The sequence below is a fragment of the Neomonachus schauinslandi genome, chromosome 4, assembly GCF_002201575.2.
Source record: "Neomonachus schauinslandi chromosome 4, ASM220157v2, whole genome shotgun sequence".
Classification (NCBI taxonomy): Eukaryota; Metazoa; Chordata; class Mammalia; order Carnivora; family Phocidae; genus Neomonachus; species Neomonachus schauinslandi.
The window spans coordinates 334,444-359,142 of NC_058406.1; the positions used below are offsets into that span (position 1 = coordinate 334,444).

General features: G+C 59.3%; 2 protein-coding genes across 2 annotated transcripts; one reads left to right on the forward strand and one right to left on the reverse strand.

Annotated features, from left to right (window-relative positions):
- Nucleotides 1–283: 283 nt before the first annotated feature.
- On the reverse strand, nt 284–12,865 carry UBE2J2 (ubiquitin conjugating enzyme E2 J2). The gene is made up of 7 exons (XM_021683332.1): nt 12,694–12,865; nt 8,090–8,220; nt 7,111–7,151; nt 2,445–2,547; nt 2,227–2,365; nt 1,755–1,835; nt 284–939 (listed from the first exon to the last, which is right to left on the reverse strand). Exons 2-7 carry the CDS (start codon nt 8,218–8,220, stop codon nt 655–657), a joined length of 780 nt encoding a protein of 259 aa, XP_021539007.1. The 5' UTR covers nt 12,694–12,865; the 3' UTR covers nt 284–654.
- Nucleotides 12,866–18,135: 5,270 nt separating this feature from the next.
- SCNN1D (sodium channel epithelial 1 subunit delta) lies at nt 18,136–24,202 on the forward strand. The gene is made up of 13 exons (XM_021684351.1): nt 18,136–18,171; nt 19,907–20,325; nt 20,880–21,087; nt 21,197–21,372; nt 21,539–21,627; nt 21,702–21,865; nt 21,991–22,089; nt 22,422–22,539; nt 22,616–22,694; nt 22,779–22,836; nt 23,008–23,072; nt 23,192–23,267; nt 23,372–24,202. Exons 1-13 carry the CDS (start codon nt 18,136–18,138, stop codon nt 23,672–23,674), a joined length of 1,890 nt encoding a protein of 629 aa, XP_021540026.1. The 3' UTR covers nt 23,675–24,202.
- The last annotated feature ends 497 nt before the right edge of the window (nt 24,203–24,699 follow it).

Here is a 24,699-nt window from a genome sequence, read left to right on the forward strand (position 1 = left end):
GTGCCACCTTGTGGTCAGACAGCAAGCAGCTGCTGGATTTCAACTTTAGCAAAACAAAGAACCCACTTTCCTACAAGGGACTGCTTCTTTCCAAGTGAACAAAACACATTTCAAATGCTGAGGCCAAGCCCCACGTCTCCTGGACCCAATCTGTGGCTGTCCTTGGCCAGCCCCTGGGCCCCACGGCCAGGCCCCCTGCCCCTGCCAGCTGGGCGCAGCTGTGGAAACTCCTCCTGCCTGCTGAGCCAGGGCTCCGCTGGACCAAGAATGCACGCAGAGTATTTGATAATCGAGTTTTGTATTTTTAAGTGACCAAATCTAATAAAATGAAAAACATGTTTACTAAAACAGGTCCAAAAGACGATACAGGAGATAAGCTATAAAACCAAAGCGTGAGGCCCCTCCTCCTCGACACCCAAGCTCCATGGTCCCCAACGACCCCAGAGCGAGGACAGGGAGCTGAGAATCTTGCATCTCCTCTAAATCCAAATTACACACTTTGGTTTTTGTTTTCCTTTTCAAGGTTTTTAAAAAGCTAACCCCAGGAGTCAGGCAGGTCCACCCTGCGCTCGGCGGCATGTCCAGCCAGCCCATGGCAAGCTCGGGCCCAGTGTCCCTCGTTTTTGACCACTTCTGCCGGCCGTGGCATGTGGCTCACTCCTGCGCTATGCTTCTCAGCACGTACTTGACCGTGTAGGCAAAAGCCGCAAACCCGACTATAACAAACAAGTTCGCCAGGGCGCCGCCCAGGAGTCCGTGGTGCCGGTTGGCCTGCTGGAGCCCCGCGAGGTGTGGCCCAGCCCCTGGCGCGTGCCCATTGAGGAGCTGAAGCCCGTTCTGACCATGGTGTGTTTCCCCATCTGGAACCACATCTGGTAAGGGAAGAGCCTGGGGTCGGCTACTGAGTTCATCTTGGGCTTTCTGTTTTTGTTTAATTTCCTAAGATAAAAACAAAAAGAAACAACGGTTGGTCTAAACAAACGAGTTCCTTTAAGACTAGGGAGGGTTCCGGGGCGCCTGGGTGGCTCAGTTGGTTAAGCGACTGCCTTTGGCTCAGGTCGTGATCCTGGAGTCCCGGGATCGAGTCCCGCATCGGGCTCCCTGCTCGGCAGGGAGTCTGCTTCTCCCTCTGACCCTCCTCCCTCTCATGCTCTCTGTCTCTCATTCTCTGTCTCAAATAAATAAATAAAATCTTAAAAAAAAAAAAAAAGACTAGGGAGGGTTCTAAGATCCACCACAAAGACTTGTGGGGCCGGCAGTCGCCAGCCCCATGTATTCAATCCTGATACCCACTGTCGGAGGTGGGGGCTGCTGCTAACTCTGTCTTACAGATGAGGGGGCCCAGGGACTTGTCAAAATCACCAAGCCTGCACCTCTCAGGGCCTAGACCGAGCAGGTCCAAGTGACACGGAATCACCGTGGCCTCAACCTTAGTGCAGCTCACCCTGCCCCTCCTGGCCAAGGGCCCTCCCTGCAGCTCAGCAGCCCACCTGAGGAGCTCCACGCCCTGACATCCAGTTCCCTTTCCCTGGCCTCTCCAGCTCCAACCCCAGCGTCCAAGCCCCCCTGACCCTGGGCACCTGGAGGAGAGGGGCGGGGCTGCGCCTGCCACTTAGCTCCTGCAGGTGCCCGTGGGCACAGGTGCCCTCCGTGCTGTGTGTCTGCAGCACAGAGACGCAGAGCAGCACCGTCTTCTCTTTGGAAGATTCCGATGTGCAAGGGGGTAGAACTGACTGGCAGCCTCTGTTCCTTACCTCCACGACTTCAGGGAATAATTCACCAAAGACTTTGTCTTTCAAATTAAATGCTAAACTTTGTGCAGCCAGTTGTCTTTTCTAGGAAGAAAGAGAAGGGAAGTAATCAGCCCGAAGATAAACTTCAATTCTTTCAAATTCTAAAGACGATTTTATCCTCAAAAGCTGCTATCTTCACATTGTTGAAAATACTCAATAAACTCACTCTTCACAACAAACTAATTTAGTCTTATCGAGACTTATTTTTCTTTCCATTATCATCAATTAGTTACATTAAACTTGATTCCTACTTAAACAATAGAAAAATAAAACCAGTGGTGTTGCCCGCCCCTCCCAAGACCCCTGAGGAAGCTCGGCCTGTTCTTCCCCCTGCTGATGAGAGAGCAAGGAACCCCAGAGCAGCGAGTGTTCCTGGGGAGCAAGGACATGAGAGGGAGCCCCCCAACACGCGACCATGCTCTCCGGCCCTCACCGTGAAGTCCGACGTCTCTATGCTGCCCAGGGTGGGGCCCTTCTCCACCATGAAGCTAAGGAGGCCTGTCAGGATGGTGGAGACAGACCAGGCCGGGTTCCACGTGTCTGGGTGGAAATCCGTGATGGAAAGACACAGCCTGAAAAACAGGGACCCACTCAACAGAGCTCACCCCAATCCGGACCCCACTCAACACTTGAGAAGCAAAAATGCCTTACCTTGTATTGCACTTAAATCTTCCATTGGGCGTTATCATATAAATACTAGGAGGTTTAAAAGGAAATTCTCTGGGAAAAACTAGTTTTCCATGATAATAACCACCTATACCAAAACAGAGAAAGAGCCTTGTCATGGTCCACAGTGCAACTCCTGTGTGGGCAAACCCCTCCCACTCAGCCCCATTCCAGCCCTCAGGCTGGCATCAATACCCTTGGCCTCCCATCCCACCCCACCCACTCTCCCCCATCTCTGTGCCCAGCAGCTGACCACCCCTGGAACACAAGAGTCTTGCTGGAGGTCTCACTGGGGGCGCATGACATCCCCTCTCTCACTCAGAGCACAGCATCAGAAAAGAAGCTGCACCGAGCTCCTCACTGGCCCCCGCCTGCCGCCCTCCCCTGCATGTCAGCGGAGGTCACCCCTATTCAGATCCCCGCCCTCCTGCGCTACTCATTTCTCCTTCCCCACCAAACTACACCCAGCAGCAAGCAAACCTGCCATCATTTCCCCCACCGTAAAAACACAAAAAACCAAAACTCTAGCCACCACCCCCTTGGGATGCCTGCCAATGGCTCACTCTTCTTTCTGTGAAATTCCCGGAGAGCTATGCCCAAGTCCACCCTGCCGAGGCCATGCAGGCAACGCTGCCCAGACGGGTCCAAGAAAGAATTCCAGCGGGTTCCCCCAAACAGCAATTCCATCCTCTTGGGCGTTCAGACCAAAATCTGGGAGGCCCCACTGCCACCCACCCACCCCCTGGCCCTGCCGCCATTTCACACCTATTCCATTAGCAAATCCTGTTGGCCACACCTTCAAACTGATCCGGACCAACACTCTGGGTGACCTTGCTAGCTTCATGGCCTTCAGCCCTGCCCGCTCAGCTCCCAGTCCCACTGGCCATGCCTACCTGAGGCCTCACAGCCTCTCAGGGCTGCACCTGGGAGCCTTTTGGAAATGCAGAGCCTTGGGCCACCACGGGCACGTTAAGTAGAAGTAGGACACGCACTGACGCGATACCTGGGGATGTCTGTATGCCCACGTGCTTGCACAGTGAGGCCTCACGAGCTGCCCTCATCACCTCCACCTGGTCTCCCTGCTGCCCCCGGGACCCTGGGTGTGGTCCCACTTCAAGGACTGGGGCACACTAGTCCCAAAGAGTCACACATCACTGCTCCAAAGCCACTCTTGGGTAGGGTCCCCCCACCACCTCATCTGGGCTCCCCACCCCCTCACGGGAGTGCGGTCTTCTACTCCAAGCTCTGCCAGTGGTGGACGGATGACATGAGCCAAGTGTCCCTCGTAAGGCCAACCCAACAGGCCAACAAGTCCACAGTGACAAACTAACACTATAAATGACACTCAGAGCGCACACACTCAAAATCACTAAGAAAAGAAAGCCAAACTGGGAAATAGGCAAGTGACACAAACAAGGGCTTTTCCTAAGAGGAAGCAGGAAGAGTCAATGCGCGTTTGAAACGGTCTGGCTCAGCACTACACCAGAAATGGCTGCCCCGTGTAGCTTCGGGGGGTGGGGTAGTGGGAAGACACTGCCTCGAGGCACGGTGTGCACCTGCCGGGGAAACAGAACTCTCAATACCTGCGCTGACCCGGTGGCTCGACCTCCTGCGATCTACTGGACGGATGCTAGGTGAAAACCTTCCACCGAGGGAAGGGCTCCGTGCAGGAGCCAGGCAGAGGCAACACAGGGAGCAAACCGGAGAAGCGAACAGCAAGTTGCATGACATGCGGCAGGCGGCGCACGCAGAGCCACAGAAGCATGCCATCCTCCACATCTCGGTGCCCCTTACAGTGCAGAAGATGAATCCTGGGAGGATCTGTGCTGGAGGGGGGCCCAGGAGGGCTCATCCTGAGAGGTGAAGAGGCCAAGCAGGGAACATGGGAGGACAGAGCGTCCAGGGAGGGCAGGGAAGCAGTGCAAGGCCAGCAGCTTCCTTCATTCCAAGTGTCCACAGGGGACGGAGCGAGGAGCACAGCCTTGGCCAAGCCCTGGGGACAGAAACTACAGAGAGCACTGTGGCCCTGGAAGGAGGCCAGGGAGAGCACCCAGCACGATGCTGCCCTTCAACACTGCCCTTCCTCCACCGAACTGCTTTTGTAACGAAGTGGGGAAAAAAGAAAAAAATCCACAGGCCACAGCTGTGCCAGACCGTTCCTGGGTTCTCTACTGTTCCACTGACCTGCATTTCCACATTTCCCTCCAGTCTGCTCACTGAAACTACACTAGTCTGAAAAATCAAGCAGAGTGACTCCTCCCACTTTATTCTTGTTTTAGCTATTCTAGATCCTCTGCCTTTCCGTGTATGTTCTAGAATAAAAATCTCTTTATTACGACTTTGATAGGATTGTGTAAAATCTACAAATCAATCCAGGGAGAATCTTCAGCGACACCCACACTAGCAGGAGGCCGCTTCAGAACTGTTAGGGTTGGTGCACCTGGAGTACACTGTGCCAAGCAGACAGGGACAGGGACAGGAACCATGAGAGACTGAGAAGGAAGGGTCAGGACACCCAGAAGTCAGAGGAGGAGCAAGTGAGGAGAAAGCCAGAGTCGATACCACTAGAGTCCACAGAACCCCAGACACTGAGGCCTGAGATCTGTCCCTCGGACTGGTAGTTCAGACGGGTCCCTTACCGACCAAGGTGAGAGCGGTCAGCAGAAGGAAGGGCTGCAGGCTGCAGAGTGCAGCCCTGAACGGAGGAGGGGATGGGCAGCAGGGGAGGGGACAGGAGTAGGTGCTGAAGTGGGCAGTGAAGGGAGAGGAGGCAGAGTACGAGGAGGAAGAAAGAAAGGGGAGGAGGGGCAGCAGGAAAAGCTCTGTGTCTGAAGGGAATCTTGCTGGCAGCCTGAGGGCCAGAACCAGCAGGGAAATGCACAGGGGAGTACCAGACACCAGGAAGCATTCGTGACAGGCTGGGGTCTGAAAAGAGGGCACCTCTTTCTGCAGAGACAGAAGACCCCATGCTAGCCACGGCCTGGGGGGTATGGGGGTCTCCTGTAGTCCCAGCCCTGCATGCCTTCGCTCGGGGCCTGCCCTCTCCTCTCCCCGCTGCCTCCACCCCGTCCAGGCTCATTTCCAGCAGCAAAAGGCCTGGATACAAAAATTAGTAAATGCTCACTATTTATCCGGAAAATACTAAAACTACAAAAAAATAAACTTAAAAACCAGGCACAATGCCCCTTGTGAGAGAGAGCACACACTCGTGTCCTAGTGTGTCAGAAACACATATTTAACAAGCATTCTTTTTTTTTTTTTTTTTTAAGATTTTATTTATTTGATAGGGAGAGACACAGTGAGAGAGGGAACACAAGCAAGGGGAGTGAGAGAGGGAGGGAGCCCGATGCGGGGCTCGATCCCAGGACTCCGGGATCATGACCTGAGCTGAAGGCAGATGCTTAACGACTGAGCCACCCAGGCGCCCCTATTTAACAAGCATTCTTTTTTTTAAAGATTTTATTTATTTATTTGAGAGAGAGAGAATGAGAAACAGAGGGCATGAGAGGGGGGAGGGTCAGAGGGAGAAGCAGACTCCCCGCCGAGCAGGGAGCCCGATGCGGGACTCGATCCCGGGACTCCAGGATCATGACCTGAGCCGAAGGCAGTCGCTTAACCAACTGAGCCACCCAGGCGCCCCTTAACAAGCATTCTAACATGATCTGTCCAAACGGCCATAAAGCCCGTCTTTTGCTGCATTTCTAGGAAACCCACTGCAAGCCCATCAAGCCCACATGCCACTGTTGGGCATTCGGGCAGTCCCCGGCATGTCACTATGAACACACCCAACCTACAAAGAGACTTCTGCACCTGTCTCCCTAGGACACATCTTCCCGTAACAGGGACTCCTGCATCAAAGGAGAGTTAGTGACATACAGGCCAAACATTCTCCTCCAGCAGCCGGACTCTTCTCTAGTGAAATCTTACGCAAAAGCCCCATGTGGAGGGACATGTCACCTGAAGTGAGGACCCAGTGGCTAGAGAGCTGAAGATACTGCCCACCTGGCCACAGCTCTGCCCTGGGCTTGTCCTGCCATGGCTCATCTCTCACCCTGGCCTAAACTCTGAGGCTGGTGCCAGGCTCCCTGCAGCCCCCCAATGTGCTGGCTAATCCCAGGTCTACTTTGTAAATGACACCAGAGGACCCTGAGTGGCATCACCGGATCAGCCTCAGCAGCAGTTAGGAGAGCAGAGGTGTCCAGCTGACCCAGAGCAGATCCTCCCTAAGCCTCAGTGCCCCATCCACAAAGGGGCCCAACCACTTAGCTCAGAGGGCGCAGCAGAGTGAGTGCTCCATAAATACACCTTTCCTTCCTCCGACAACATTCATGCTGGTCTGAACAAACCCTGGGAGAAACTGGCCGCACTGTCCTGCTCACCCGGTCTGTCTTCCGGCTCTGATCCTACTGATGTCAGAGGCTGGGTAAACCCTAAGACTTACAGATAGCCCCCAAAGACTGAACACAACGGCAAAACCAAACACTTCTAGGACCTGGAGAAATACTGGGGTGGATTCCAAGGAAGTGGGCTCGTCCAATCTCACTAATGCACATCCAAAATAGGGCGTGATTCACAAATACCAAGTGTTTGACAGGTGAGGTCTATTCAGAAGGTAAAACGGCCTCTTGTTCCTCTCAGATTAAAGACTTACCTTCATAAGGGGTCATCTCTGGGCCTCGGACCACATAGTGCCTGAGGGAGAGAAGAAAATCAGCCAGCTCTGGGGATGACAAATTCTCCAAATTTAGAATCACTTCAAGGCTGGGGTTTGTAGGGTCCAGCCAACACCAGATATTCACAAATATTCAATAGGTGAACTTCTACTGTAGATGGTGTAGTCACTTTGTAACAGAATCTTAAAGACCGCACCTTGTGAGTTTTCCACAAAGTATTTTTATGTCTACAATATGCAAGAAAGGAACCCTCTCTAACCATTACAGCCAAATGACAATTTTTCCAATGTTAATTTCACATACATTCTTGAGGTGTACTTGGAAACCTGCATTTTTCGGTGTGCCCAAGTATTACGAAGCAGGCCAAGCACGGAATAGCTGGTGACATGAGGTGGCTCTGTGCCCCCAGCGTCGATGTTCTGGGAGAAGCAGGCCCGACCTCCGAGGGCTGACCTGCAGCAGGGGGAACAGGCACAGCCCATGCCCGTCACTGAGGTCCCCGCACAGAGACTCCACTTGCCCACGCAAACAAAGAGCTTCAGCTGTCCGTCAAGAGGTGTTTGAACTCAAAGATTTGCAAACAAAACAGAAAAGCACAAAGGAGAAAGTAGAACCAGCCAGAAATGCAAGACCAGACCATCCCTTCACAAACCCCTTGTCCCACAAACACCGTCTTACCGTTGTGGACCATGCAACACCCGCTATCTGCTGGCTGATAGTCTGACTCCAAAAACACTGTTATCCTATGTTGGCAGACCAGGAACAACCCTCAGAGCTAAGCACGTGACACACCCAGGAACATGGCCTTAATTTGTCACTGCTCCCAATTCCGGTGCCCAATTTGAGAACACTGGGTAGGGGCAGTGAGCAAGTGCAACTTTACCAATGCCATGATGGGAGCCAGCAGAGAACCCAGGTGCCAGTCAGTGTCAGGTGAATGGCAATGCAGAGCCTTACCATTCAAGAATATTGGAAGGGAGGGGCTCAGCACAGATATAAGGCACCGGGTCCTTCTTAATTCGAAGATAGTCCTGTTTCAGCCGCTGGGTCGCTGTTGTTGGAGCTCTTTTATTGCTGTTGCTGCTCATCTATGGAAAACAAACATTTCTGTTTACAACAAAGGAAAAGGCACGCCACTGCTTTCCTCACCCGCAGACAGCTTCAGCAGCCCCGCACTTTTGCTTTCATTTCTGCAGCCCATCATCATGCACAGTCAATCCCAGCCACCCAGAACCCAGGCCTGTGGGTTGTCCTGACTTGCCCACCCACTCAGACGCCTGCAGGACTTGCAGATTCTCCTTTCCCGTCTGCCCTGCCACAACCTTCATTTATGTAATATCAGATACAAAAATTAAGGGGGAAAAAAAAAACCCCAAAGCCTCACTCCTGTCCTCAAAAAACCAAAATGGGAAGAAAAACATCTCTAATTTATTTCTTTTTAAAGATTTTATTTATTCATGGGCGCCTGGGTGGCTCAGTCGTTGAGCGTCTGCCTTCAGCTCAGGTCATGATCCCAGGGTCCTGGGATCGAGTCCCACATCGGGCTCCCTGCTCAGCGGGAAGCCTGCTTCTCCCTCTCCCACTACCCCTGCTTGTGTTCCCTCTCTCACTGTTGAAAAATAAATAAAATCTTTAAAAAAAAAAAAAAAAGATTTTATTTATTCATTTGAGACACAGACAGAGAGAGAGACAGAGAGAGAGCATGAGCAGGGGGAGAGGGAGAGAGAGAAGCAGGCTCCCTGCTGAGCCAGGAGCCTGATGTGGGGCTCGATCCCAGGACCCTGGGACCATGACCTGAGCCGAGGGCAGACGCTTAACCATCTGAGCCACCCAGGCGCCACGAAAAAATCTTATTTAAAGGGTTCTAAGTAGAGGTGTGCTAAAGCCAGCCTGGACCAGTGCTCCTGAATGTGCATATCTCTCCAACTCTGTGCTAATGAAATGTTTATACCATGGAAATCAGGATGCACCCCAAACCAGCCCCCCGCGAAAGCCTGTTGTTAAACATTTTCCAACATATCTACCGCTGCACAAAAGTGGATGGGAGGAACAGGGGAGCAGAGAAAGGGCCTCTCCCTGAGACTGGAGAGAGAGGGGACCCTTGAAAGTATGACACCCATGCTGGGAAGAGGGACAGAAGGAGCTACAGGGACTTGGGCAGCATCATGGGTCCAGGGAAGAGTACTGGGCCACTGTGTACGGAGCCACAGCACAGTAAACGGCGACTGACGAGGCTGGCCAGGGAGGCAAGGCCAGGCGGCCAAGCAGCAGAGCAGAAAGGTTTTAGGCCCAAGCCTTGAGGGAGATCAGATTTTCTGTTAGAAAGATCACTTGGACATGAGGCGCCTGGGTGGCTCAGTCGGTTAAGCATCTGCCTTCGGCTCAGGTCATGATCCCAGGGTCCCGCATCGGGCTTCCTGCTCATCGGGGAGTCAGCTTCTCCCTCTCTCTCTGCAACCCCATCCCCACCACTCATGTGTGTGGGCACTCTCTTCTCATATAAATTTTAAAAATCCTAAAAAAAAAAAAAGATCACTTGAACGGTTCAGTGAAGGTTGAATGGGACAGAGGAGATGGCATGGGAGGGACAGGACAGCACTGAAGGCTAAGGACCAGGAGCGAGGCCTCAAGAGAAGAAACATGGCCTGGCTTAGGGGGCCCTGGGACACTTCAGCTATGCTCAGAGGCAGAGGGGAGGGATGGTGAGAGAAGACACAGAGCTCCCCACCCTCACAGACATCAGATCAGCTCCAACTCAAACTGCTTTATACACTGAAGTTTCCCATAAGATAGCAAGGCAAAAAAGTTCTGCTGCTAAAAATAAAGTGTGAAAGCCACTGGTCTAAAATATGATAGAGACAGAGGACACGTAGGGGTACGCAGGAATGGAAAGGAGACAGTGGTGGCCAATCGGAGCCATACCTGTCCTGCTCTCCCCCGTGCTACGGACACAGCCACTCAGCAATCTCAGCCCATCTTGCCACAGCACTGCACATCAGCGGTCAGGATCTCCACCCTGACCTCTGACCTGCACAACCCTGAAGTCACTCCACCTCCAACCCCCACCACAGTGCTTGGCCCTCCTCATCTTCACCTCAGGGCCTCTGTGTGCTCATTTCCCTAGCGACAGCTCCATCAGGTCAGAGGTCTGTGGACTCCCGCCCCTTTGCAGGCTGAATTCCCCTCAGAGCAGTAAACCCCTAGGCGACAGCCAGGGCTCAGTGTGCTCACTCTACACCCCAAGGCCTGCAGAGCAGTCCTCCACACACCACCGCACTTCTCTGGGGCCCCTAAACTTCAGGGTCTCTGTTCTCCTCCTTCTCCCGTCCCCACTCCACTCACCCTAATGCAGGGTCCCACTATTGTTCCCATTAACCACCACAACAGCCTCCCAACTGGCCTCCCAGCTTCTAGTCTCACCCCATTTCTGTACACTTAAGTCAGATTAACTTTCTCCACCCACAGTTCTGATCACAGCATTTCAAGATTCCCCCAGAGCCAAGCCCTTGACAAAGAAGCCCCAGCTAGCCCCCTCCTAGTTCCCCACTCCCAAATCCCCTCCTCATCCTAACCAGATGGCTGCTTCCCAGCCTGGTCTCCACTCGCAAAAAATTCACTTAGGTTCCTCCTGGCCTGGCTCTTCTTGGCCTCGCCAAGCTAAGTCCCTCAAAAGCCTCCCTGATTTCCCTTGCCAAATGCCTCCACCAGCCTCCCTGCGATCCAGCTCCACACCACTCAGGTGCCTGCCAGGCCCCAGCAGAGATACTGGTGAACCCACAGCGGGAGAAGGCTACAGAACAGCCTGGAGAGGGATGCTTTCCCGTACAGCACTGCCCCCAAGCTCCTGGCCAAGCCAAGTGGGCCAGGCGGCTCACCCGGGACCAACACCTAGTAACAAACAGCAACAACCCAAAAGCAGAACCACCACACTGGACTTGTTTCTTTTAAATGTTCATATAAAGTTAGCACTCTGCCATATACAAAACAATTCACTGGATAATTCAAATACCACTGTGTTGGCACTTAATTACGTGGCCAGGCTAGATGCTTAATGAAGGCTACTGGACAGCCACACAAAACAAATGGATCCTGCCTGGCCAGTCACAAACGTCTCCTCTCATTCTTGCTCCCAAAGGCATAAACTTTAAAGTCACATTTATGATTCAACTACTCAGTTCGTGGAAAGGAAGGGCTCCCAACTGACCCCTCCTGTGCTTCAGTCAGTGATCTCACAGCCCCTCTAGTCTACAGCACCTACACACACTAGGAAGCATGTCTCAAGTTCCCTGCAAATCCCACAGACAAGGCCCACAAAAGTGCATTATGCTGGACGAAACAGAGTGCAGACATTTAAGAAAAAATGGCACGAATAAAACATTTTCACATACAGAAGCCGAAGGAAAGCAGCCTGAACCAATATCACAGGGCACGAGTCCCTTCAGCCTCATATGGACACAGGCTTGCCCCCTGCCCAGCATCCATTCCCCGTTCCTTTCTTCTCCGCACATCTCTTCTGCTCCGTGTAAGCGTAAACTCAGGTGACAGTGTGGCAAGAGACCTTGGCCAGACTGACCCACTGGCACGTGACACGTCCAAGCCCAGGACTTTCACGGAAGTCTGTGCACCGGCCTGGGCGGAGAGCTGCCCCAGAGGTCAACCCTTCAAAACAGTGCAGATGACGAACTGCAAGTTCTAGGCACCGAGACCCAACTGTGCCTAATCGACACAGCCAGGTTTTCAATTAGGCCTCCTTCCACCAAAGCTGGGTTACACTAAGTTTCCCTCACCTGGAATGGACAGAGCACCCGCCCTCCCGTTGCTGGAGTGTCTTCCCATGCACTTACTGACGCTACTCCCCCTGGGCTGTGGCCTTGCCTCTCTCTAGCTGTTCCGTGCCTGGGCCCCGAAAGATGCCGGGCACTGGATGTGAATTAAACACAGACCAGCCAGGTGGTGTCGACTGAAACGGGGGCTAGACGTCTACATCTGGCTGGACGCTGAGGCTGCGGTAACCGGCAGACGTGCAAAGTGGGCAGGCACACACGAGCGGCCGGCCCGGGGCCCAAGGGGAGCCACCCCAGCGCGGCTTCCCCCTCCTACCGCCTGATTTCCTCTCGGTTATTACCCCAACAGGCACAACCCCAAGCACACTCATTCCTGCGGGGGTCCAGCTTAGGGCACTGTTTCGGGCCGAAGCGGCGACGGGCTCGATGGCAGCCACCCCAACAGCGATTCCCGGGGACATTTACAAACCAAGATCTATGCCGCTAGTCCTGGAGGAGCCCGCAAGCGCGCCACTAACGGGAGGCCTTTCCGCAGGAGCCCAGCCGTGGGGCCAACCAAGCCGCCAAGCTGGCCGGAGGAGCACCCCGGCCCGGAGCCCCGGGCGCCCCGCCGTAACCGACCTCAGGTTCCGCGCACGGAAGCTCCAGGCCGGGCCCCTCGAGCGGCAGATCGGGCGGGGACAAGCCCTGCGACGGCCCCGTGCCCTCGGCGCGGGCCGGCCCCGGCGGAGCGGACGCGCGGCCGAAGCCCGGCTCAGGCCCGCGCCGCGCTCTCACCTCTCCCCGTCGCCGCGCGTGGGCCGCCGCCGCGCTCAGGCTCGCCGTGGTCGAGGCCGGAGCAGGGAAGGAAGAGCGTGGCCCGCGCCGGAGAGCCTCACCGCGCCGGGACCGAGGCCACCGAACCGCCGCAGCGCCGCCGCCGCCTCAGCTTGCAAGATGGCTGTTCGCGGGGCGGGGGAGACTCATCCCCGCTTCCGATTCCGGTGCACCGCGCTCTGGGGCGGCCGCTCTAGCCGGCCGGGCGGGCGTCGCCTGCGTCTCGCTGCCACCTCCCACCCCTCTCGTCCCGGAACGCCCGCGCGTGCGCACTGGCGGGCAGCACTTGGGCGGGGCCCAAGGGCGGACGGTCGGCGCGTGCGCCCTGGCGGTCAGCGCCGTAGCGGGTGTGGGGCGGTGTTGGGCCCCCGGTTTCTCGGGTGATCTGGTCAGGCGGTCAGGGCGCTGCGAAGCATCCTTCCGCCGTAATGCTGTCCGGCGGGTGGCCCCAGGGCTTGTCAGCGGCCGATGCGGTCCGTCCCAGAGCGGGGCGCGCCATCCCGGGGAAGACAGACAAGCCCAGGCCCAGGGTGACCCCCGAGGTGCCGGCGTGAACTCTGCTTTGAGTTCACTGGGACCCCGACTGTCCCACCGGCTACCTTCCAAAGGATGGGGCCAATCCGGTCTGGGGGCCCAGTCCTGGGCCATGTAAAGGAGAGCACCCGAGGCACTAGGGTCCCCCGGCCCCATCAGTGACTGAACCCCGCTCGGGTCCCTGAGGGTCACGTCCTGATTGGCCTTGTCTGGCCACCAGTGAGGCGCGGGGACGGGGAGCCCTGCAAGAACCTGTGCCAGGTGGGGTCTGCCCTGGGCAAGCCTGTCCAGCCCCTGCCCGTGGGGGAGAGCCCGCCTCATAAAAATAGTTCCACTGTTTCCCCAACTGAATTTTCCACCCAGCCCATGAATAGGGTCATTATGCAACAGTGGACGCTGCACTGAGGCTTGCTTTCTGCTCCCACGGTCCCCTCCCTGGCCTAGGGGAGGGGGAGGCAGAGCTGGCCACCTGGCCATGGGAGTATGCCTGAAGCAGGCAGGTGGGGATACTGTTCCAAGGGCCAGTGTCCGTGGAAAGGACCCTGACTGCGGAGGCCTGGAGCTGGTCCCCTCCACCTTCTCAAGTCTGCCATGAGGGAAGGCTTGGAGGGACATGAGGATGACACACAGGAGATCGTAAAGTTGGTGTCTGAATGCGGGGTGGGCGAGGCGGCTGAGCAAGCCAGCATACTGCCAACAGCCCTCCCTGGAGAGAAAATCCAGGACAGGGCCAAGTGGGGTCCTGGAGTGTCCCCTCGTAGGTTATGTCAGGGGGAATGCTGCATATCAACTATGAGGCAGGTGGTGGTCATCAGTCCAGACAGATCTGGAGAGGCCATTGCTGTGTTGGACTGTCTTGCCCTGTGGGACAGAGCTAGGGTTCCAGACCCTTCACCATTACCCCTGACTGCCTCTCGGCTTGGGCCACAGGTCAGCGAGGTGACTGATCACACAACCATTGACAGTGGACACCGAGCACCGACAGGTCCAGCTGTGGCCACTGGCGGAAGACAGGCACCATGCTTACCCTTGAGTCTGGCCCACCCAGGGCATCTCAGGCAGGATCTGAGCAGCCCCAGGCCCTGGGCAGAACCCAGAAGGCGTGCTCATCGTCCGTCTGCAGCCAGGTAAGTCAACCCGCGGGAATCCAGCCTGCTTCTGCCTCCTACCACATCACCCATCCCTGGCCTGCCTTCCTTCTGGGGGCTGTTAGTTTCTAGAGCTCAGCCGCCTGCTGCCACACTCAGCATGGTGCCTTCACTCCTCCACCTCCCCCAGGGGCTCCGCCATCCCCACACGGGGCGGGCCGGCTGTTTTTAGCATATGGAAAGTTATGTAAGGGAGGCCACTCCAGGGCACCTGGGGTTCAAGCCCAGGTGCGTCTGACACAAACCCACACACACCTGCAGAGCCCAGGCAGTGACAGTGTGGGGCTGGGGCCTCAGGCAGGTAGAGGCCCTCTCCTGCCTCAGTTCGTCCCTGTGTAAAATGGGGGTGCCGACTCATGTGGGAGCGTCTTGATGGGAAGACTCAGCTCAGAACCCCTCAGCATCAGCCCCCAACCTCCTGATCACCAAGCACCCCTGAGTCACACCTAAGGGAGAAGAAGGTGCCCAAGACAGATGTGGCCGGCAGGTGCTGCCAAGGCCCTCACCCTACCAGCCCCACATAGGCTGCCTTCCAGGTCAGCAAGGCCCAAGCTGCCCAGCCCTGTGGCCATAGAGCTGATGGCCTCAGCAGTCGAGACAGGAGTGGGCAGCTAGGCTGGCGGCAAATGACAACTGAGACCTTCTCCAACCCCAAAGCCACCCTTTTGGAGCAGAAGCTGGAGCTAGCGCTTTCTGCCAGACTTCCTTCCCACCCCTCCCACCGCTGCCAATGGCCAGGCTGCAGGAAGAGGGTGGCTGTCTTCTCTCTTGAGCATCTTGGGTGGGGGGGCCCATGGCTCTGTGTCGGAAGAGCTATCAGGAAACCAAGAGTGTTAGAATCAAGAAAACATCCCCCTTACCAGTTGCTGCTACCCCCTCCCCGGGGCGGGACTTGAAGGCCTCAGTCACATCTGACTGGGAGGGACCGCCTGGCCAGGGCTCAAGAGAGGGTCCCAAAGAGCCAGCCCGGAGGTGACCAGGCAGGAAGTGTGCACACACCCCAGCCCTTCCAGTGGGAGACACCTGGCCAGACCCTGAGCCCCACCGACCCCCAGCTGGCTGGAGGCATCTCAGGGAGTCCCCTCTGTGCTCACTGGAGCTGCTGCTTAACCCTGTGGTCAGTGTTTGGAGGGGGGGAGAGATTCCACATTTGCACCAAGAAGGCCCCTCACCCTCCTAGAAGCAGGTGGGCCAGCCTCCAGGCCCAGGGAGGACGACCCCCACCTGCCCATACCCACCAGGAATCCGGTACATATGCAGAGCCCACGGGCTCAGACTTCACTTCTGTCATACCAGAGTCCCCTAGGACCATCTCTAAGCTGCCCCTGAGGAGGGAGGGGCCACCCACAGGTGAATAAGCTGAGCCTGGGGGCCCCACGAAACACCAGGCACCAACAGTCTCCAGGACAGCCCCAGCCTGGAAGGGGATGCCTTCGCACCCCTAGGCCCAGCCTCATGAAGGCTCCCACTCAAAGTCCCAAAGAGGGGTTGTACTCAGGAGATTGGGGCCAGCCATCCTACTATCCTTCTGGGGAGAGGGTAGAAGACGTGGGACCACCCACCTGTCCCTTCTCTGAGGCGTCCTCACATCCCTTCACTACAGCTATTGAGGAGTGACCACGTGTGCCTACACTGTGCCAGGAGCTGGGGTCACCCTGTCCTGCCCTAGCCTGCTCTTCCCAGGGCCAGTGAGGCCTGGGGAGGCAGGAGAAGGGATGCACCAGGAAGGGAGGAGGGGGCTGCCAACCTCAGTGCCGCTGGATGCAGTCTCTCTGTCCTGCTGAGGCAGCCAGAGACCTCTCTGCCCTCCCAGAGGTGGGCTCTGGGGTGACCTCCTCCCCTCCCCACTGGTCGCTGATCCCTGGCCCAGGCGCCTTATGCTGGCCCCTCGGCAGTTCTCAAACTGTTTCCCCAGGAGGAGGGAAGGGAGGTTTGTGCCTTCTGCCTAGATGATCTGTGACTCGAGCCCCTCATCATCACAGGCATGCCTCTGCCCCTGGCCAGGGCTCCCTCTCCCACAGGAAGGTGGGGGCTCCTGTTCCCTGTGAGCCGCCCTTGGCTGGAGGGGACTCTGGCCAGACCTGAGCTCCCCAAGCCCGGGGTCTCCAGGCCCCTCCTTCCTGGCAGCTCCCTTCTTCAACCTCCTGAGCTGGGAGCCACAGGTCACTCCTGTTCTCATTACCCAGAGCACCCAGGACCCTCCTCTGCTGCTCACAGGCCTCCCCCAGGACAGTGTGCTGCCCTATCCCACAGAGGAAAATTGCTCAGTGGCAGAGGCCTGAGACACCCCAGGCCTGTGCTGAGTCTGGAGGGTCTGATGCGGGGCTCAGGGAGGGGGTCGCCACACCAGTGATACCAGCTGGCCCCACCCCTGAGCCTTGAGCAGGAAGAGGAAGGTAAGGCCCATTTTGCACTTGAGCTAATGGACTCCGAGAGGTTGATTAATTTGGGCAAGGTCACACGATAAGTGACAGAGCCACGATGCGCATCCACAGCCAGGTGAGCCCAGGGCCTGTTCTTCCCCAGGCGTATGACTTCCTCCTCCCAGACATCACCAGTGACCATCTGCCTCCTTCCACAGCCACAGGCTGATGACCTCACCCCTCCTCAGAGCCAAGGCCCCACGAGCAGGGCCTATTGGAAGTGAGGCTCCCTCCCTCATCCCAGTCCAGGCCCTCTGCACTGATTTGGGGTGGGGTGTCAGAAACTAGAGCTTGCCCCGGGGGGGTGGGGGGCAGTAGGGCCTGAGCCACACCCTCAAACCTGGGACCAGGCTGAGGGTCTGCTCATTAGGGAGGGTGAGACCTCCGGGTCATCCTGGGGACATGCTGGATCCCCCACTGGGGCCAGAGGTGGTGGGTCATCCTGGGACGGGGGTGAACTGGGTGTCCTGCCTTCAGCCACACTGAGGCCAAGGACTTCAACCCCCAAGACGGTGTGATCCGGACCCTGAGTGTGCTGTGTGGTCTTAGCACGTATATGGCCAAGACGTGGGTGTGTCATCTTTGCGGGCGGGGTGTTGTCTTAGTAAGCGGTGTGGTCAGCAGTGGCCTTCTCGTCTGCTGGGAAGAGTGAACTGTGGGCCACATGGCACCAGGTGTCCTCTCCACACCCAGGCCAAGTTGTTCCCACGGTCCGAGCCTGTCCCAGCGGCTGGCCCTACACACCTGGGTTCTGGGACTGGAGGCCCCTGCCCGGCGTCCCTTGGCCACAAACACCTGTGGTCAGCGCTGACAGCGTGAGCCGGGCAGGCATCCCTCGCCGCCTGTCGGAAGGAGAGCAGGCAGAGAGGTGAGTGGCCAGGGCACACTGCTGGGAGCAGGCAGAGCTGGTGTCGGACCCAAGAGAGGTCTGAGCTTCGGGAGGTGGGGGAGCAGAGGGTCTGCCCGGCGAGAAGCCGCTGAGCCGTGCAAGGGGGTCTCAGCCAACACAGGCCTCTCCTCTTCCTCTGGGAACCAGGAACCGCTCATCCCCAGGGCTCTGGGCAAGAAAATCTCACCCAGGGGCAGGACCCCCATCCCTGTCCTCATGGCTTCCCCTTCCGGGTCCAGAGTGGGTGTGTCTGCCCCTGCCAGCCGGGCCCTGCCCTGCCCTGCCTCATCCCACGCCCAGCCAGCCTGTTATAAACAGGAGGCTGCCTGGCCAGTGTCGGCCACATCCCACTTTGTCTTGTCACCTGCTGGAGCTGCCATCACTGAGGCAGCTGCCTCACCACGGGAGAATGGAGGCACCTGCAGAAGGAGGCTCCAGCTTCCAGGTACCAGAGGGCGCCTGATGTGGGCTTCCTTTCCCATGCTGGGGGCAAGGAGGGAAGGTCATGTCTCTCTCAGGGTCTGTTGGGCTCTCTCGAACCCGAAGTGCAGGGAGTTCTGTCCCACACGTCACCTTGAGCACAAAGGGCGAGAGAAGAGGGTCACGCGGTCCCCACTGACTGAGGGCTTGGTGTGTGTGACAGGAGTGCACCCCTGCTCCTGCTGTGTCTGAACCGAGGCACCTCGGATCCCTCAGTGCGTCTGGGGCCCTCTCTCCCAGGTGTCTGGACCCTGCCCTTCCCTCAGGAGGCCCTGGAGGCTCTCAGTGGTCCTCAAGATCCCCATCTGCAGGGCGTCCCCTTTTCCTACCCTGGTAGCCCCATCCAGGGCAGGAGGGGGCTGGTCTGGGCTACACGTCTGGAGGAGGGTAAACATGGTTACTGGAGTCAGAAAGAACCTTCTGGAACCCCTTTTGCCTAACCTATAACACACAGCCAAGGCCTGTCTCACCTTGGAGGCCCAGTGTGATCCTGGTGGACACACATGTGGGCAGAGCTCTGCGTGGTGTGAGACCCAACGTGGGCACCCCCTGCCAGTACCTGCTCCTGGCCAGGCAAGTGGGAGGCCCAAAGACCTGAAGCCGGGCAGGAAGGCCAACCCACCCTCGCCTTGCACCTGTGGCCCCACGCCGCCGGCTGGCCTGCTCCCACACAGTTTCCCAGAGCACGTGGGAGCCGGCTGCTCAGGTGTACCAGGCTGGGCGTGGGCTGGCTGAGATGCAGTGGGGGCTCAGATGCACCCCCGGGCTCAGCCCCCTCCCCAGGTTCCTCAGGAGGGGGCCAGAGCTCAGGAGGCCCCACCCTGGGTGCAGGAAGGCCCAGTGATTCAGACCAAGAGGCAGACGGCGTGGGAAGTCCCCCGGAAGCCAGTGTGGTGACTCCACACGTATTCGGGAGAGCAGGCGTGGCCTAGTCAGGGTCCCATGTCCCTGTGTGCTGGAGGGACTGGGGGGCCGGGGGCCCTGGGTCTGTGGCTCTACTTCTCTAGGGCCCTCAGGTCCCCACCACTGGCTAGCCCACGGGCCCCCTGCCCACTTTTCCTGAAGCCCAAGGTCCACAAACAGGGCTTCCCTGGGGACAACCTCGGTAGATGATGCCTCACCGGGCGCCCAGAGCACTGAACAATCCTCAGGCCCAACCCTTGGCCCAGACGTGGCCGGAGCAGCCTGGTTCCGTCAGTCCCAATCAAACGTGGCCATGGTGGCCACTAAGGGTTGGTAGAGACCATTGAGGCCCAGAGTCTAGTCTTTGTGGGCCCCTAGACCTTCAACATTGGCTCGAGGCCCAAGGACACAATACAGTCCCTACCCCAAGCAGGTCACCCACCTGGCCTGCCCCTCCCTAGAGTCCCCTGCCCCACTTGAGTGGACAGTAAGCCTGTGTCCAAACAGTACCGGGCGGGGCTTGGACACCGTATTTCCTGCTGTCCTTGTCCCCACTGGCAGACCCAGCTCTGGCTGCAATAAGACTCACGTGCGGAGGCTGCCCAGTGCCCGGCCCAGTGTGGGGTGGGGTGGGGTGGCTGCAGGGCCGGTCCCAAGCCCCCGATAAGGCCTCTTTTGAACATCAGCAGGCTGGGCGGTGCCATTGGTGGCCGGGGGACCGACCGTCCCTGGAGTTCCCAGGGACAGAGAATGGCAGTCCTACCAGCCCGAGGTGAGGAGGCCTGAGTGGGAGTCAGGCCGGGCAGCAGGTGGGGGCCACACGGCGGCTTGCTCCTTGGCCGCAGGTGGGAGCCACGGCCCACGCAGCCGGTGGTTGCCCGACGTTCCGTGAGGCCCAGCGGCCCCTGCCACCACTGCTGGAGGGCAGGCCCAGAGAGAGGCTGGTGGAGCTGCACACCTCCTTCAGGGAGCTGTTCACCTTCTTCTGCGCCAACGCCACCATCCACGGGGCCATCCGCCTCGTCTGCTCCAGCCAGAACGGCCTCAAGATGGCGTCCTGGGGGCTGCTGCTGGTGGGCGCCCTGGGGGTGTTCTGCTGGCAGTTCGGGCTCCTCTTAGCACAATACGGGCGTCACCCGGTCATCATGACCGTGTCCGTGCACTCGGAGCTGAGGCTCTTCCCAGCCGTCACTCTGTGCGACATGAACCCACACAGGTGAGTGGTGCTGCCTCCCCACCTGCGCAGCCTGGGGGCACCTCCCCGGTGTGGTCGCAGTGGAGGGCCCACCGGCTCGTTGATGACCCCACCCCACCGCACCCCTGCGCCCAGTCGGGAGCTCTGAGACCTCTGCTCTGGACGGTGGTGGTGGGGAGGGTGTTCAGGGACCAAGAAGAGCCAGCTGGAGCTTGGCGTGGTCAGTGCCCCCCAGACACCAGGTGCTGGGCAGCCTGGGAAGGGTGAGGGGAGGTGGGAGGGAGCTTTCCAGAAGGGCAGCCTGCAGCTAGGCTTCAGGTGGGGGGCGGGGGGCAGGAGAAGGGAGCAGGGCAGCGTTCCGGGTGGGGAGGCAACAGGAGCAAAGACAGAGGGAGCTGTGGCCAAGCCAGGAGGCTGCTGGAGTCCACACGGGGGGCGGGGGGCTTCTAGGCTTGACCGGCTGATTCTGGGGTCAGCACCGCGGGGATAGGCACTACCCTCCCCAGCAATACCTGGGGACTGATGTGGGGGCTCTGACTGAACCCACCCCTCTCCCTCGCCCTGCCACCCTCCAGGCCACGCTCAGCCCGCTACCACCTGCAGGTACTCGATGAGTTTGCCCGGGAGAATATCCACTCTCTCTACAAATTCAACTTCAGCGAGAACAGGGACGTCCCCTTTGCTGACGCCGGGCTCCCACAGCCGGCCTTCTACCTGGACCGCGGGATCCGCCTACAGAGGCTGAGCCAACCAGGCGGCCAGAACAAAGTGGGTTTCCGCCTGGTGAGTGTCCCTAGCCCTGCGAGGTCCCGGCACGCTGTCACCCGGCAGGGCTGTGAGTTGGGCGTGGACGGACGAGGAGGCCATGCTGAGCTGGCCCCGCTCCCCTCAGTGTAACAGCACCGGGGGAGACTGCTTCTACCGGGCCTTCTCGTCAGCCGTGACAGCCATCCGGCAGTGGTACCACTTCCACTACGTGAACATCTTGGCCCTGACGCCCCCCGCCCGCGAGGACGGAGGCCGCTTTGTCTTCTCCTGCCGATTCGACGGCCAGGACTGCCGGGCCCGGTGAGTGGGCGCGGGGCAGCGGGCTGCTTCCCCACTGCGGGCGTGGGTGCCAACCTGGGGTCCAGCTGGCTGCACACGGCTTCGCCCAGAGGTAAGGCAGGCCGCAGTCCCTCAGGCCTCACACGACGGGGTCGTGGGCTGCTACGAGTGTGGCCCCTGGTTCCAGGCACTTTCGAACGTTCCACCACCCCACCTACGGTAGCTGCTACAGCTTCAGTGGCGTCTCAGCTGCGCGGCACCCGGGCATCACCCGTGGTGAGTGCCAGCCCCAGGCTGAGTGGGGCAGGGGGCGTCCAGGCCAGCCGGGCCTCACCCCCTTCCTCTCCCAGGGATCAGCCTGGTCCTCAGGGCTGGGCGGCAGAACCACCTCCCTCTGCTGTCCACGGAGGCTGGCATCAAGGTCATGATTCATGGGCACGACCACACGCCCTTCCTGGAGCACCAGGGCTTCAGCGTCCGGCCGGGCACCGAGACCACAGTCGGCATCCGAGAGGTGGGTGGGCCCCTGGGAGCCAGGGCAGAGGAAGGGCCCCAGGCCTCCCACTCCCGACATCCCTAGCCAACTCCGGGGCCTCCAGGGCTGGGACGGTGGGACTGAAGCACGCCCCCTCCCCTCAGGACGAGGTGCACCGGCTGGGGGGCCCCTATGGCCGCTGCACCAAGGGTGTGGAGGGCGTGGACGTGCAGCTGCTCTACGAGGCCTCGTATACCCTGCAGGTGAGTGTGGGGCCATCGGGGGACAAAGGGAGCGTCTCAGGAGGGACCAGGGGAGGCCAGGAGAGAGGTGGTCGGGGGAGGGGGATCTGGAGTGTGGGGGGGCCCCTGGGAGAGGGAGGCCAGGGGAGGTGGAGGCCAGCGGAGATGGAGCGGGGAGTTGGGGGGCAGGAATGCCCAGGGGACGGGGTGGCCGAGGGGGAGGGAAGTGGGGGAGGGTGTAGGGAGGGCAGGTGCAGTGCTGAGAGGGAGGTGAACCAGGCCCTCCTGCGGGCCCTGGGGGAGGGATGTCCGGCCCCAGGACCTTCAGCTCATGTCCCCCGCTGTGCCCCCAGGCCTGCCTCGTGTCCTGCTTTCAGCAGCTAATGGTGGAGACCTGCTCCTGCGGCTACTACTTCTACCCCCTGCCGTCAGGGGCTGAGTACTGCAGCTACGCCAGGCACCTGGCCTGGGGTGAGACCCCCCCCCCCCCCCCCCCCCCCCCCCCGGCCTGGGGGGTCCCCCTGGGCCCCCCACCCCCCCCCCCCAGGTCACTGCTTCTACCGCCTCTACAAGGACCTGGGGACCCACCGGCTTCCCTGTACCTCACGCTGCCCCAGGCCCTGCAGGTGAGTGGCAAGTGTGGGGGCTCGGGGTCAGGGGTTACTGCCACAGCACCCCAGCAGGAGTGTAAGGGGGTCTGTCTCTCCCAGGGAGTCTTTCTACAAGCTCTCTGCCGGGACCTCCAGATGGCCTTCCTCCAAGGCAGCCGTGAGTGCCCCGAAGGGGTGGGTAAGGGGCAGGCAAGCAGGTGGGTCTCACAGGTCCCAAAGGCTCACCCTGGACCAGCTGTGCCCCGTGGTCCCTGCTCTTAACACCGGCCGCACAGCGCCCTGAGGGCTGCGAGAAGCTGCAGCCCCGGCGAGCCTTTTCTGTGCACAGGACTGGATCCTGGCCGTGCTGGGCAAGCAACGCCACAGGAGCCTGAGCCAGAGCCCAGGCCTCAGGTGGGTGCACTCCCCCTCCAGAGGCCCCTCCCTCTGCCAGCCTTGTCCTCAGTACCCCAAAGAGGGGCCCTGCCGTGTGGGCCCAGGGCCCAGCCCCTCACACCTCCGCCTTGCCCCAGGAGCAACGTGGCCAAGGTGAACACCTTCTACCAGGAGCTCAACTACCGTACGGTGGACGAGACGCCCATTTACTCGGTGAGCCAGCTGGGAGCCAGGGGCTGTGGTGGGGGCAGGACCGGCGGCTGGCCAGCCTGGGGCGCAGCCCCGTGCACCTGCTCACCGCCCACTGGGGCCTGCAGGTGCCCCAGCTGCTCTCAGCCACGGGCAGCCTCTGGAGCCTGTGGTTCGGCTCATCGGTCCTCTCTGTCCTGGAGCTGCTGGAGCTGCTGCTCGACGCCATAGCCCTCATGCTCCTACGGGGCTGCCACTGGCTCTGCAGAGCTCGGGGGTCCCAGCCAGGGGCAGCCACGGTGCCATCCCACGCCACGCCAGAAGCCAACCAGTTGCCCACTGACCGCAGGGATGACATTAATCATCTGGGGGGCCCTGCTGGCCTCATCTCCCACGACGCTCCCTGGAGCTCTGGCAGGAGTCTTTGCTGAAGAGTTAGGCCAAGTGAGGGGCCCAGCCTCCCCACACCTGAGCCAGCCGGACTTGTTCTGATCCTGAGGGACATGGCAGCGGTGGGCTCTCCTGGCTGCCCAGGGTGAACTGGACCAGCCCCACAGAGCCACCCCAGCTAGCCAAGCCAAGCCCAGGGCCCAGGAAGCAGCACTGGGGTCTGCAGGCAGGCACCAGGGTGCCCAGCCACCTGCCCAGTGGCGGCCTCACTCAGGCACCAGGGCAAGGGGAGGGGAGCGAGTGTCCCTACCACTCTGGATTCCCGAGTCTAGTCTGCTGCGTAGCTGTGTGTGCACGTGCGAGGCGGGGGAGGGGGGCCTCCACACGGGAGTGTGCCTGTTTGGTCGGTGTCGTGTAAACGCATGTACGTTTCTAAGTGTGTCAACATACCTGTGTATACCCGTGTGCAGGTGTGTGCAGGCATCCGGTGGAGCCTTCCGCAGCTCGGGGCAGCTGGGAAGAAGGGTCGGGCCAGGCCAAGGCACTTGGTGACCTTGGGCTGCTTTGTAATAAAACTAGCGCTTCCACCTGATGGCTACGGTGTGTGTTCCTCCCCAGTTACCCTTCCCGCGTAAGCGGAAAGCAACAGGCTGAACCTCCACACTCCTTGGAGCCACAAACACACTGTGGGGGCTGGGGGTGCTGGGGGACAGGAGGACACGGTGCCCATGGCCAGCTTGCAGGGTCAGGGCTTGCCCGGGAGACGGAACCAGCCCCAGACCACCCTCCCTGGTTAGCATCCACCCCTACTACACTCTCCAAGGGGCACACTCCAGGCCAGAGAAAGGCAGAGGGGCTGGGGGCTGGGGGCTGGGGGTGTAGGGAGTCAGCTTCCATCAGAGAAGCCCTAGGGCCCTCCCAGCCCCCCCCAGCCCAGCACGCAGGGGCTGGGTTCTGGCTTACTGCACCCTTTTGGGGCACTGGTGCTACCCCACTCAGGGCCACCCCTCAGGGAGGGCAAAGGACCCAGACACCCCCTCCCCAGCTGCGAGAGTGGAGTAAGGCG

Excerpts from the sequence above, each read along its gene's own strand:
- UBE2J2 (XM_021683332.1), bottom strand. The coding sequence starts at position 8,220 with ATGAGCAGCAACAGCAATAAAAGAGCTCCAACAACAGCGACCCAGCGG. Across the intron at positions 2,366-2,444 it reads AGATTTAAGTGCAATACAAG|GCTGTGTCTTTCCATCACGG; the intron begins GTAAGGCATTTT and ends CCTGTTTTTCAG. Across the intron at positions 1,836-2,226 it reads TAGAGACGTCGGACTTCACG|AAAAGACAACTGGCTGCACA; the intron begins GTGAGGGCCGGA and ends CTTTCTTCCTAG.
- SCNN1D (XM_021684351.1), top strand. The coding sequence starts at position 18,136 with ATGGAGGCACCTGCAGAAGGAGGCTCCAGCTTCCAG. Across the intron at positions 22,090-22,421 it reads AGGCCTCGTATACCCTGCAG|GCCTGCCTCGTGTCCTGCTT; the intron begins GTGAGTGTGGGG and ends CTGTGCCCCCAG. Across the intron at positions 23,073-23,191 it reads AGCCAGAGCCCAGGCCTCAG|GAGCAACGTGGCCAAGGTGA; the intron begins GTGGGTGCACTC and ends GCCTTGCCCCAG.